The 14,862-nt window shown below is 38.8% G+C and overlaps 1 protein-coding gene across 1 annotated transcript; it reads right to left on the minus strand.

Annotated features, from left to right (window-relative positions):
* Nucleotides 1-10,524: 10,524 nt before the first annotated feature.
* PRL (prolactin) lies at nucleotides 10,525-14,610 on the minus strand. Its single transcript, XM_005434920.2, has 3 exons — nucleotides 14,477-14,610; nucleotides 12,858-13,037; nucleotides 10,525-10,931 (listed from the first exon to the last, which is right to left on the minus strand). Exons 1-3 carry the CDS (start codon nucleotides 14,606-14,608, stop codon nucleotides 10,740-10,742), a joined length of 504 nt encoding a protein of 167 aa, XP_005434977.2. The 5' UTR covers nucleotides 14,609-14,610; the 3' UTR covers nucleotides 10,525-10,739.
* Between the last annotated feature and the right edge of the window lie 252 nt (nucleotides 14,611-14,862).

Below are 14,862 nucleotides of genomic sequence, written 5' to 3' on the forward strand. Positions count from 1 at the left end.
AATAAAATTAGTGCATGTTAAGTTTGGTTTAGATATGGGCTAGCAGGTACAGTTTGAGGCAGAGAGGCTCAGACTAAGGCTTTTTTTCAGTCCTGGGTGGGTAGCTGGTTAATCAAGCTCTTCTACTACTCATCTGCTCCCACAGTTCTACCTGAGTTGCATTTTCCTTGCTTAGCTCCCCTCTTCTTATGCAAAGTCTCTGGCTCAGCAGTTTAACTTTAACCTATTTGACCTTGCCCATTTCCTTTCCACTGCGTGGCAGTTCAATAAAGATACTGTACAAGCAATCCCCTTTCTAGCATATCGCCAGTTGGACAGGAGCTGACATGAACCTTCTAGGAAAGCTGAGATGTGGTATAATATCCAAATTCACCTGCAGTCAGCAATTTTAAGGTGTTATCTCTGAAAAGCAGAAGGGATTGAGTGGATATGCCATGAAGGAATTAATGGAATATCCACTTTAATGCTCTCCTAAGAATGAAACCATGTTTTGCAGAAATCCAGTCCAGCACGTGTGCTAATACAGTGGCATTTGGGTCAGCTGGACCTCCCATGGGGTGAGACTTTGCAGTCTCTGAGGTCTGCTGTCGGTGTTGAATGTAGAGAGTAGGTTGGTTATTAGCTGGTATGGTAAAACACTGAGTCAGCTGCAGCTGCAGACTCAAGAAACCATGAAATAGATGAGCTTTTTAAGGTGTATAATTTCATGAGGCAGCATAAAATGCCAGTGACAGCTATCCAAGAGTGGCTATAGGCCTGTAGAAGAAGGTCTTTCCACCTATGAGACACCTACAGAACATCAGTAGGTGATTTGTAATGTTCTTCAGTGGGAAAAGATACTTGAGATCAGACCTATGATGCTTAATGCTGTCAAGTAAAAGACATTTGATCTGTTTTAGTTGTGCGGATATCTTCTTAGTCAATGGTTCTGTGTATTGTAGAGCCCTGTCTTGAGCTGAAAGAATGAAGAAAAACCTCTTTTCACTTATTTGAACACAGAAGGTTGTTAGCTAATTTTGAGGAAATACAGGTAACTTTGTGCAGAAAACCGTAGGTGATGCACAGCCTAGAAAAATCTTCACAAAAATGGTTTCCCAGAGGATGAGAAAATCAGAAATCAAAATAATCAAAGTCACATGCCAGACCTATGCTTTACTGTGCCATCAGCAAGTCAGACTATTCTGCAGAAAATTTACTGCTGCCCCTTGTTCAAAGCAGGGCCTACACACTTTCCTTAGCTCCCATGGTGGCTTCCCATCTTCTCCTCCAGGGCCCCATTCTGGGTCCAGACCTCCTACATTTCCATGTTTGTTGACAACACGCATGACTAAAATGGTATTTTCATATTTCAGTGCAGTTGAGGCCCCTTAAAGCAGAGGGTTGTGAGTGTGAAAGAGAGATATGTTGTTCCCTAATGGCTTATTACCATCCCATTTGCAATTCAGATCAGTTCTAAATTGACTGAAATTTTTAAACACATAGCAGGCAGTTTAAACTAATGATTGTCTGGAGGTTCACATCTGACATGAACTAAGCTTCTGTTCAAAACAAATTGCAAATAATTCCTCCCTTAGAGTCAAAATGTCACTTTTTACACTACGCATTGTTGCCAGATTTTGTCAGTTACATTTAAAAAAAACACACCAAAACCCACAAAAAAAATCTGCTACCCAATGAATGTTCTGAATTAGAAAGCGGACTGACACCATGGTTGTTCCCCACCCCCCCCCCCCCGCCCCCCCCTTATTTACAATAATGTATATGCTGGATGAAAATAATGTAGCCTGATGAAACACCCGCCCCCCGCACCCCCCCCCCCCCAGCTCCCTGAAACCCCGGGGGCGGAGGTAGGCCCGGGTTGCCTAGCAACCCCCAGCAGGCAGTGGGGCCGCCGAGGCCTGCTGAGGCCTGTCTTGCCTGCCAGCCTCTCCCCATCACTGTCGGGGTTATTCGCAAATCCCACCAAACAGGGCAGTTCATTGGTGTGTGTCCCCTGTTGCTAGCTTGGCCAAGCCTACACAATTGTGGCCCCGAAAGTCAGGGTGCCAAGGGTGTGTTGGAGGCCCCTGTGCATGTTGGAGGCCTCTGTGCTGAGCATTGTGCTCTTCAGAGAGCAATGGCTGGTGCTGGCACAGAGCTTCAGAGCTGACTTTTCTTCTGGCCTTGGAGGTGTAGTAAAATGGGCTTAATCTTCACTGTTCCCATTTTTTGGCACGCTACCTTGTAACAGCTGCTTAAAGAAGTAATTCAGAGTTCAGGTTCAGTTCCATCAGGATTTCAAACTCCGTACGTTTGATGATAAAGGAAACTCTTTAAAAATGATAAAAAAGGAAACTCTTTAAAAATGTCCAGTGGGGTAGAAAGGGTATGTTGAATATGTGAGTGAAATCGGGTTTCCCTTGAAAGAAAGAACCTATCTGAAGGGACTTGCTGGAGAATCTTGATAATTTACAGCCACTGATAACTAATCGTGAATAGGGAGGTATTTGCCAATTTCTAAAGGGAATGAGCTTATGCAGAGATTAAAAAAAAAAAAAAAAAAAAAAAAAGAGTCCAGTTTCCTTTTCCTTTGATATAAGACTTGTGTATTTCTGCTTTGTAGGTGCTGGCCACAGGTGTAAGCTTTAGGACAGTCTTCTTTTTACCCACAGTGTTCCTGGATCAGATATCTTTCTTTCATGTTACTTGAAAGTCTGTGTTACTTAACTGACTTGTGGCTATCTTCACATTCAAAAAAAAATAAAAAAGAAAAGAAAAAAAATATTGTTTTTCAAAAATTGTCACAAAGAACCCTCTTATGTTCATCAAGCTACTTGTTTGGTTGCTATGTATGTTTTGATCTTGAAATGTGTATTGATGTACTTTGTACAACATTGCATTTCTCAAAAGATTTTGCATAGCACTTTGTCATACTTACTATTGTTTTGGTCCCTTTTTCCACTGAGAATATTTATTGAAATGTTGTTAAAATGGTGGACTGATGGAATCCCTGCTCGAGGAATATTTTCTCATGAGAGAGAGTATGATGAAATGACATGCTTCTTATCTACTAAAATGGCAATTCAACTGAAAACTTTAATTTTCTTTCGGAAAATTGTGAATCTGGATTTGGCTCCAGTCAATACATGGGAGAGGTTAGAACTCAATCAAAACCATCTTTCATCTGTGAAACATGAAAACCCATTTTTCATGTTTTGATTTCCTAAAGGATGCCATCCAGAGGGACCTTGACAGGCTTGAGGAGTGGACCCATGCAAACTTCATGAGGCTCAACAAGATGGAGTGCAAGGTCCTGCACCTAGGTCAGGACAGTCTCCAAGATCAATACAGACTTGGAGATGAATGGGTTGAGGGAAGCCCTGTGGAGGACTTGGGAATACTGGTGGTTGAAAAACTGGACGTGAGCTGGTAGTGTGCACTTGCAGCCCAGAAAGCCAATCACACTCTGCACAAGCACCATAGCTGTCTGTATCTTGGGCTGCATCAAAAGAGACGTCACCAGCAGGTTAAGGGAAGTAATTCTGCCCCTCTACTCTGCTCTTGTGAGACCCCACCTGGAGTATAGCATCCAGCTCTGGGATGTCCAGTTCTGGGGTGCCCAGTACAAGAAAGACCTGGACCTGTTGGAGCAGATCCAGAGAAGGACCACAAAAATGATCAGAGAGCTGGAGCACCTCTCCTATGAAGACAGGCTGAGGGAGTTGGGGTTGTTCAGCCTGGAGAAGAGAAGGCTCCAAGGGGACCTTATTGCGGCCTTTCAGTATGTAAAGGGAGAGTTTGTCCTGCAGTGACAAGGGACAATGGTTTTAAAGTGAAAAAGGGTAGATTTAGATTGTATAAAAGGAAGAAGTTTTTTACAAGGGTGATGAGATACTGGAATAGGTTGCCCAGAGAAGTTGTGGAGGCCCCATCATCACAAGTGTTCAAGGTCAGGTTGGACGGGGCTTTGAGCAACCTGACCTAGTGAATGGTGTCCCTACCCATGACAGGGAGGTTGACTTGGTGCATGCTTTGGAGGAGACCATGCAGTGTTTCTTGACCATCTCTCTGAAACGTGTTGTGCATGTTCAAGACTGTAGCACTACCATTGTACAGCTTCACTCCGCTGTTTTGTCCCCAGTCAGATTTATGCCATGACAACAGGTATATAAGATTACTATTAATTTAGGCCAAGCCAGAATTCATAATCCCTTGTATAAAAAGCTATACCAGGTATGTCATGCTTTGATACTAAGGTGAGGTGCATGATATAATTAATTACACAAGCACCTTTTCCCTGTCAGAGCAATATGAACTTTTTTTTTTTGCGGAGGAGTTATGGTATGCCCAAGGAGGGTTGTCAAGGGGACAGAAAATGTTTTTTTGCAGAACAATGCTACTATCTACCACTGTATTAAAAGCTTCAAGATTTGTTTTTGTATGAGTCCCTTTATGTCTTATATTTACCTAAACCTTACTTTCACTTAGATGGAATGTCAAGTGAAAATAAAAATAAATGGGTATCCTAAACTTCTTGCAAACCATTTCTGGGGTTTTTTTTTTCTTTACATTTTTCATGGTGCCATCCATCAAAAGCTAATCTTTCAATAAACTCAGGCTGTGCATTGCACTTTCTTCCTTCACATGGCCCTGGAGAAAGCATGAGAGAATTTTCTAATAGGATGAAGTATTTTCTAGTACAAAATGATAAAGAACAGAATCTTTTTTATTTTCTCACTTTGATGCAACAGGGACACAGAAGATCAGATTCCTTGCAAATAACACAAAAGCCACTTTGAAGAATTGCTGAGCTGTCTATTGCATTAGCTTTGTCATGAAGACCCATGGTCTCTATTACATGGGTCTCATAGAGATACCATGCAAATCAAATTAATTCAAGTAGCTTTTGTCATATTGAGTTATAGTACATTGGCTGTAGGTCCAGGATGTTGGAACATCCAAAAGGTTCTGAGGCTTTAGTTAAGCTTGGATAATCATCAAAAGGCTTGGAAACTTTTTTGAGCTATACGAACTATTTTTGTCCATGAAATCAGGCTGGAAATCTCCCAAGAATGGCTCCTGGGGAAGATTATTGTTATTTCATTCATCTGGCTAAAAAAAGGGCCTATTGTCATGTATGATTATTGGCCTAATCCTGCAAACCATGGAAGTGCTTGCAAACATGAAGTCAGTAAAGGTAAGCATAATCATATCTTCATGTATTTCTGGAATTATTTCTACCTTAGCAATGGAGTGAAAAGAATGATAGAGAGACAAGTTGTTATATATCATACTTTGCATACTTCTGATTCCTACTTGTTTGAATTATAAGTGAATAGAGCATGACTTTGCTGGGAAGGGGCCCTTTTTTTTGTTCTGTGTTAGTGTACAGTAGTGGTGACTTGGCTGGTAAGTGTGGATGTAGTGATTCTGATATTACTGTTAAAAATATAATATTCTTTATTAATTTCTAATTTATTTGACACTGAAAACTAGAGGGAGGTAGTCTGTTTGATAGTGAAAAAAACTCCATCAGTAAATGGGAATATTTATAGTTAGTCATTTAGTGTACAAACTAATTCCTATTCATTAAGTGCATATGCATATTATGTATTTTTTATTCTGCAAACTCCAATTTTTGCATTCTGCAAACTGCACATTTTCAGCATGTGGTATATGTACAAGTGGTGTGAGTTTTATAGCTTCTTTGGTATGCTAGAGTGAATGCTCTTAGGATTTTTGATGACTCACACTTTCACTCATGTGAATTAATAAGCGATCAGAACTCTTCAGTGTAATGAACCTTATCGTTTATTAAAAAGGGAAAAGTGTTTCTATAATTAGTGTGGTGCTCTTTGACAGAAAAAGTGAATTTTTGGGGGACTACTACTATTAAATATTGTCAGTAAATACTATTAATTTTTATGCTTGGCAAAGCACTTTCTGGTAGCAAACTGCTTAAGATGTAAGGAAGTGTTTGTTGTAAAAGTGTTCTTTAATAAATTTTGACTAGTGTCTATGCCATCATTTTTTAAATAGTTGTGAAATATGGAAATCTCCAGTAAAGGACTCTGTCTGAGACATGTCCTTAGCACTTTTAGTGAGGATTAGTGTCACCAATAAACAGGAAACAAACATTCATCTGTGTATACATCAGTACTTCTTGAGCCAGAGACCGAGTGTTTCTGTGACCTTAAAAGTCTTTCTTTCTATGACCTCTTTTCACTTAGTTTGTTACCATTCATACCATGTACAAAGGAAGAAAAATAAGATGATGTGGACTGGCCAATAATGGTATAAAATATTACCACTCAATGAAAACTTCAGAAATCCTTCATGAGCAAAGGAACAAGAAGTTATTATATCCTGCAATTCTCTTTTGGATGCATGAATTAGAAGGCAGTGTGCCACAAGAACTTGTCCTTCTCAAAAAAACAGAATGTTAGCATGAGATTCTAGTGGTTCTTGGGTGATTAAAAGAGCACAAACACAATGATATAAAAGAGAATTAGTGACAAAATAACAAAAGGGTTTGGTTTTTCCCCTCAATGCACAATAAAATGATAGGCTGAACTGTGGGCTCTGTATTTTCCTTTAAAATGGCCTTGTATTTTCTTTGTCTGTGGGACCTTAAAAAAGTGCCAAACCAAAAAATCAAAGAAAATGGGAGAAGTCTCTGAACCCTTTCTTCCACCAAAGATAAGGACTGTTTTTACTGCTTTCACCTGTATGAAAAAAAAGAGGACATTAAACACCATTACTCATCTGTTTTCATTTCCTCCTCATAGTTGAGTACATGAAAGGAAATGAAAAATCACTACCAGAAAATGTACATTTTTATTATTGTTATGGGGGAATATATCTAAATATAGCCTTAAAATCACAATGATAGTTGATATTGGTGAAATGTTATCTGATGGTCACCAAGGTGTTTGGGGAAAAAAAAGTTGGAAAACCATGGCTGACATTTTCAAGACTGATATTTATTTGAATTTAGCTTGATTCCTAAAGATGAATAAGAGCATAAGGAACATCAAAATGTACTATGTTTTAAAACTTGTTTTAAACCTCTTTTTAACACTTAATATAAACCTATGGATAGTCAGTCTTAAATTTCAGTTGAACATTGAGGCTCAGCTTCATTCTTCAAGATTTACCAAAGTAATTTGCAGGCACAAGACGTTAAGGGGTTGAGATAGAAATAGTCATATATGTAAATAGCTTTACAGATCAGTAAACCCAGTAATTTCAGCGGGAATGTGTATGCCTGTGATGTTATTCCCATGTAAGATTGTAGTATTTGATTTCTATAGTGTATGGGTATATACATAAGTATGATTACTGAGTTTACATCTCTGACATAATTTGTTGTTTGTATATGTTTCATTTATAATAAGCAGACTTAGTTTAAAATGTAGCCCTCAGAGTATTTCTGATTTTCAGAAATTAAACTTAGAAGATATGTGGTTTCTACACTGTATCCCCTGTTATTAAAATTGTTAATTGCCTTTGAATTAATGTTGTGATGGTAAACTGTATTGTACAAATGAATTGCCAAGTGATGGTTAAACCATTGGAGGCTTTTTGTAGCATCTCAGAAGAAAAAAGAAAAAAAGATGGTAGAGAGATTATCACGTTATTAGTTAGACAGCTGATTCCAAATGACACATACTGTCAGTAAAAATCTTCCCTTATTGGCTTTAAAATCATTCTCAAAATAATTTCTGTTTGCTCCAATGGTTGGATATTGTCCTAGAGTCTAGACACAAGTCATGAATAACAAGTTAGATTTTCATTTTGCATATCTCTATTGCTCTGTTGTATTCAATGATAAATGGCCTCAGTGATGAATTGGTTTAAACTTCATACCATTGAGATTTGGTGTCACAAGGTCTTATCTTAATTTTAGTGCCATCTATGGAAGCTTGAATATCATTTTCAAAGGGAACGGAACAGAGACTATATTTCAGCCGTGTGGACATTTCCTTCCCATTTCTGCCAATAAGGAATTTTAAACAAACAGAAGTAAAGAAACCAGCAGAGATTTAAATAGGGACAATTTGGGTATTGAATAACTAGAAAACTAGCTATTTTGAATGCTGGAAACCTGAAGTAGCAAGAAGTTATACACTTGGAAAAAAACTCTTACTGATACCAGTTTCTTTAATTTAGAAAGAACATGCTTGTTTTAAATTCAGATTTGTATAAAATAAGAGATTGGCTATGTAACTATTTTTATTGGACAAAAACCAAGTCACTCAGGCCTTATGAACGTGCACTAATTACAAAATACTAGTGAGATAAGAATGTATTGTCCCTATTAGCAACTGAAAAAATGAGAACTGCCAGTTGGCCTGTGTTGTGGCTCAAATATTCAAAGTCTGAAGGCATTGTCCGTGCCAGGGCACTTGACAATGAAGGTGTAGCTTTGAATGGCTCATGGGGTTCGACGTCTTTCTGTGTCTGTGACAGCTGTGATGACTCAGAATATTAACCAGATCACTTTTAAATACGCTTTTAGCTAAACAGCTGCAAACCAGATAGCTTTTCAGTTATTTTAGAAATTTTTTTGTCTTTCTCTTCTGTCTTTCTTTATGAAATTAAAACCTCATAATTGTACTAAACCAGGCTATAATAAAGCCAGTGCATGCAAGTTTTAAACAAGTGGGTTTAGCACTGTGATTTTTAAGCAGTTAATGAAAGTCATTGTTTTAGATCTACTCATGTAAGTGTAAAATTATGAATGTCTGCCCTATTAATCAAGTTGCTTTTGAATTCTAAAGAGATTCTGAGGTAGGAGTTTACTCAGCAAGACATAATCATTTTTCCAGCTCAATACAGACTAGTCCCATTATTCATGTTTCTTTTGAATAAGAACTCACACTGTAATTCTAAGCACTTGTCATAATTACAAAGGATATTTTTTTCTTTTTCCCCTTCAAAATGTTTTTTTGCCCATTGGCATTATAACAGAAAATAGAATATTATGATTAGATTAAATTCTAGTCTGGGCACTTGCATTTTGCCTGGCAAATTTTACCCATTTTCTTCCTTGACTGTGGTGGTGCACAGCTGTGTGTTGTTAAACTACTGTTGCATATGCCCTAAGTTTTGTGCATTTCAGAGCTTATGAAAGATGTCAGTTATGACTGTCCAACAAGGAATTTGTTTGCTGTACAGGTGATTTTATATGTATTAAAAATGGGCTTAGTATATACCTATCCAGATAAAGCCTGAGGCAGTCAATAATTGAAAATACGAAGGGATTAAAAGACCATTGTGTGTGTATATATATATAGAAAATTAGAAATGCAAGTTATCATTACATCCTTATAGGGATGGCTAAAATGAAACCTTTCTAGCCGTTGGTAATATCTAATCTCTTACCTAAATACCTACAATGGCTATGCTTATTCTGTTGTGGTTATAAGCGGGAGGCCTTAAGCCCTCAAACCCATCTTCTCTGGTCTTTCACTCTTCCTCCAAGCTGGCTCAACTCTGGAGCAGTGCAGCAGGCTTGTCTGGTGGAAGCCAAACCCATGAGGAGCTGATTGGAACTTAAGCTCCTCTTTGCTGAAGCTGTGTGATAAAGCCAAGGCCAAGTTTGTTTATGGCTTACAAAGACAGCATATAGATACGGTCAGTGGCTCCAGCTGCTATTTGGCTTCTTACTTGCTGTGTGACTGTAAGCCAGACTTTTTAAAAAAATAGTCAATTGTTTTGGTCTCTCCAGTTTTCTGATGTTTAACCATAGTGTTTTGATATGAGTGCCCTAAAAACTTTGAGTGTGACTAAACCCAAAGTTTATGGAGACACTTTGTGTTCAGGGCAGCAGATACCTTGGGTCAGCTAGTGCCTTTTTACAGCTTGAAAGTTTTCTGAGCAATTGCAGCCACCACATCGCTTGTGAGGAATGTGAAGGTAGGTGGATATGATATGGATGCCCAGTATTTCCTATTGGGACCTAGTGAAGCCTATTTGTTTCTTTGCCCTCAGACAGTCACCTCAAATGTAATGAACCTTCCTTTGGAAATGCCTCTTCTTCAAATAGTCAGTAGAGATGTAGATATACTTGGATCTCTGTCCTTAAAATTCTGGATGTGTCTTCTTTCTCCATGGACTGTATGGGGAACCAATGGCTAAGTTAGCCAAGATGGATTTCTTACTCTTCTCTCCCCTACTCAGTTTTTGTACAGAGTAGAAGCATCAGTTCAAGAGGCTTGGATTTGAGACCATATTTTTAGTTTAGAGTAGTTCAGTGTAATAGGTGATTAATCTGCTTTTTGATATCCCTCCTTTTTTCCCCCCCTCCTTTTTGGAGGGTGGGGGTAGAGAGCAATAGAAGTAAGATATCCTGTCATCAGTAACTGGAGTCTGAGATCCAAAAAGAGAAGCAACTGCTAAACGTATAAACCATACTAGCTATTTTTCATTCACTAATACCACTCAATGTTATGCACTTTTGGATTTAATAACATTTTTATTTGTATCTGCATGATCTGGTTACCACTGAAATGCTACTAAGTGTGGAGATGAGACTGAAAAGTCTACTCTTGTCATACAAGTAAATGAGAACGTTTTAAAATACTAAGATAAATGGTGCTAATAGTTGCAGCCAAAATTCACAGAAACATGCCTGAAAGTACTGATGAACCTGATACTGTACAGTGTGACTTTTCATGAAGTTTGCAGTGAAAAGCGGCAAAACAACAAGAACTCCATGATGAATGACTTCAGCAAGTGATTCAGGCCATGAGTACTTAACAATTGCCATCGTGGATTAGACGGCACTTCAGAAGCTTGAGGTAGTTGTCAATTTTGTGGGAATCTCGGCGGAGGCAATGCAGCAGGTTGTAAAAGGCAAAGAGCCTGGAGTCCTCATCCGCGAGTTGCAGGGATGGAAGGCCTTCCCATTGAGGGTAAATTTCATTTCCGATCTCACCAGAATGAACCTAAAGACACAAAATGATATTGTAGTAAATGATAGTGGATCTGACTGGCCCTGAGGAATGCTTGTTGCTAGTGTATGGCTTGTGAAGTGTTTCCTGTTATGGTTCCCAGTATTCTGTACGATGTTCTTTATCTTCATGCAGAAATTTGAATGAATTTGTCAGATTTTTCAGTTTATTTCCCTAAAATATGTAAAAAAACCTTAACTGTGTCAGTAGTGTTTTAAGAAAACTACTGTGTTAAGTGGATTCCAGTGGAATCTGACTTTGCAGAGAAATCACCCTTTCCTTTATGCATGGATTCCTCAGTGACATCTCGGGTTCCCTCCATCTCAAAATCTTTGTTAGCACTTGTTCCTAGAACTTTTTTGTGTGTATCTCCAGCTTCATCTTGGCTTATCTCTTAAGTGATCTCTGATACAGGCAGATTCAAGAACATGTTACCAGACAAATCTCCTAACAGTACATCTTCAGATGTCCTGTACTTCAGGTTCCATTAAAAAAAAAAAACAAACACAACAAAACCAAAAAAAACCCCAAAAACTGAGTAATACACTAACCTGTAATGTTAGAAAGCTACATGTAGTACATGTAGGAACTCATGTAGTAAGCCAGCATCTGAGGTTTAGGTTCCCTTGTTTGAAAGAGAGAATTGTATCACAGAAATCTACCTTTCATAGCAGGAAGGAAGTCCGAGTCTACTGGTGCTTGTGCACTTTCCTTATTTCCCACCAGCTGTAGTTCGTACAAGCACACAGGAGAGTATCTGTGGACTCTCTGTCACTCAGTTTAAGCAACAAGCCAAAAAAATTATAGACCTACTATGACTCAGAAACGTGGTTTGACACTAATGAATTTGCCAATCCTGTCTTCAACCTCCTTCTGTAAATAATGTGAACGAGAAGGTGGTGACAGGGTAAAACTGTAGCAGCACCTGACTTACACTGTTATCTTGGATCCTCGCCTGCACCCTTTTCACATGTGGATATGGGAAAGAGATATATTTGATTACACTGATAAATGCATTTGTGGCCTGGATGGGCTAAGGTTTCTGAGTAAAGAGACACCTAACTGAAAGAGAGAGAGACCAGGAGTGAGTGATCCAGTGGAAAGTGGTGGATACAGCGGTGGTGGCACACTTAATGCTGTTCAACTAAGCAAAAGCCAGTAAAGTCAGAACCTCTTTTAACATCTGGCTCAGTGACAGAATGATGTATTCAGGGACTAACAGAGGCCCCTTTAAAAATAAACATGCTAGAGCAGATTTTATTCAGGAAAGCTTTCAATCATCTACTGATAACAAGAGTTACTCGAGTATGGGTTTTGTCAGACAACAGCCTTGTTGTCTGACCTTACAAGTGTAGGGGGAACCAAGTCAGAGCCAGAGCTCATAGTAACTAGTATGGTGCAAAAAGCAAAATGAAAGATACCACAATTACTTTGCTGTATGCCACATCTTTACGATAGCCCAGCCTTCTAGAACAGTTTTCAACACAGTATCTGTTTCTGAAAACTATACACAATACCTATATGTGTGCAGATATGTATAAATATGCTAAAAAATACATATAAATATGTGCATGTGAAACACACAGGCACATCCTTAAAAAATCAGGATTGCAAATTCAAAATACTCGAAGATAGAATGATGATCACCAGTCCTGATGATTACACCTTCCCTCAAAGCAGCACTGGGAGTATGCTGCGTTATGCTGTGCCAGTCATATCACATTGTCTCTTCAGAAATTGCAGGTAGCAGAAGAGGAGAAAACTGAAAGAAGAAAGCTGAACATTCTCAGATTCAGCTATTTTGCCTCCCTTTTTTCCCTTCACATCCACTGTTTCCTATTCCAGGTAGGGAGGGCCTGTCACTGTATGCGTCTTCATTACAGCAACAGGCTGGCAGGCTGTGAAGGATTCAGTACTTACCCGCCCAACTATTTTCTCCATTCCTTCTAGAAGACGCTTGTTTTGTTCTTCAATCTCTACAGCCTTCCAGAGGATGGTTTCTGGAGCTTCTTTGATTCTTTGTACTTCAGAGGCAAGATGGATCAGGGGATCATTCCAGGAGCGCAGCACTCCCAGTATTAAATTCAGTAGGTCTTCATGCTGCTCACCCACATTAAGAAAAGACAGTTAAAATAGCAAGGCTAAATGCTGGCAGCAGTAGGAAGCATTTAGAGCAATGTCCTTAGACGTAGTGCTTTGGGAACTCATTCCAGGACCTGCTACTGAATATGCCCTATAACCCTGTCTTAGACACCTCTGTGCAATTGCATTTCCGAAATTTATTATTGTTGTCATCATGTTTTACACTATTAGCACAAGCTCCTAAAGTATTTTAATGGAAAATATCATTAAAACGACTCCACATTAAAAACTAGGAAGCACAACTGTGCTTCATCACTGTGAGAAAACCAGAACTCCTTATCGGATTTTTGATGGATATTTTAAAATCCAATGATTTTTTATTTTTTATTTTTTTAATGTTTAGTACAGAATGGAAGGTGCATATTACGGTAAAACACTAAATAGCTTTTATTGCCTCTATGTAACTCATGTATCCTCCCCTTTGAACAATGGTGCTTCCAGCTATAACTCTCTGGCTTTAAAAATTGTCCTTTACTGTGGGTGATAAAAATTCATAAAGCGTATGGTTATGGTAGTATTCAACTTTTTTTTCTTTGCTAGATGCACTGGATCTGCACACAACCAGACTTGTGTAGCCAGGGCTGTGAATTCTGTTGCTCCCAATAGTTTCTGAACGAGATACTGAGAAGATGACTATACTGGAATTGCAAAGATAGCACCACCATGCAACTGATAAAGATTTCTCCCTGACACACCCCCATTCATACAGCTGTGCTTATTTTTTTCTCCAGAGTATTTTCAAGTTGTATCCATGAGTACAAGCTGAACAAGAGTATCGTCATCTTCCCTTAAGTTTATAATTATTAACTTGACATACGTAGCATGTTTCTCTTTACAAGTATTTTGCAATATTTCGCACTAGAGTCTTTGTATTTGGATGATGATGTGACCACTTTTGCCTACTGGTAACAGCAAGAATATCTATGTAGTATTTGTTTAGTAATGTCAGTGTTTTCAGTTCCTGGAAAACTTTACCTCTGCCTGCATGCAGTATTCACTATATTGCCAATGTATTTTTATGTTTGTTAATATAATACCTGTCTATAAGGTGCTTTAAGATAATGTTCAAAGGCTGTAGTGTTCTCAGTGCTGTACAAGCATGGTAACTGCTGCTGCTCTATGAGGTTGTATTGTAAATGGAAATAAGATGCAATGACTGAAAGCAGCATACAGGAAAAGGAGGGGAAGATGAAAGTTACCGGTACTTACGTACTCTGTACAGCCTGTAACTTAGTATCAGCAAATGTCAAATCAGCTTTTCTTGGCTTTTTGGTGCCTTCCTCTTCCTGGCTTTTTCATTCCGATTGAGCTGATTTCCCTCTCCATCTGTCTGCTGCCTTTCCATTCTGTACCCCCTGCTCTATCTCACACTGAATGACAGTAGAAATGGGACTTACATGAGTCTGCTGAGCTTGCTCCTTATCTTCAGGAGTGGTTAAGGAGGATGTGTGGCAGCCATTAACAGCTTTTGTAATAAAACCCCGGCCCTGAGCATAGCGTTCATCCTGCAGATCAGCAAGGACAGGCATTATTGAAAGAGATAAGTAAGAAGAGCTTCCATTCAAACACTGTATTAACTAATTGTTGTTCCATTGCCTTTATCACTGCTTTTATGCTGCAAAGGTCAAAAGTTTCGGGTGAGTCTTTAGAGTGAAACTAGCATCCAGCAAACACAGGCTTGTCCCACAGATAAAGAATGATGGGAGAAAGGTATCTTTTAATAGAAGTGTTGGGGACCTTAGCAATGGTCAGCACTACACACAGATTTGGTCACCATTGGGAC

The sequence above is a fragment of the Falco cherrug genome, chromosome 3 (genome assembly GCF_023634085.1).
Source record: "Falco cherrug isolate bFalChe1 chromosome 3, bFalChe1.pri, whole genome shotgun sequence".
Lineage (NCBI taxonomy): Eukaryota > Metazoa > Chordata > Aves > Falconiformes > Falconidae > Falco > Falco cherrug.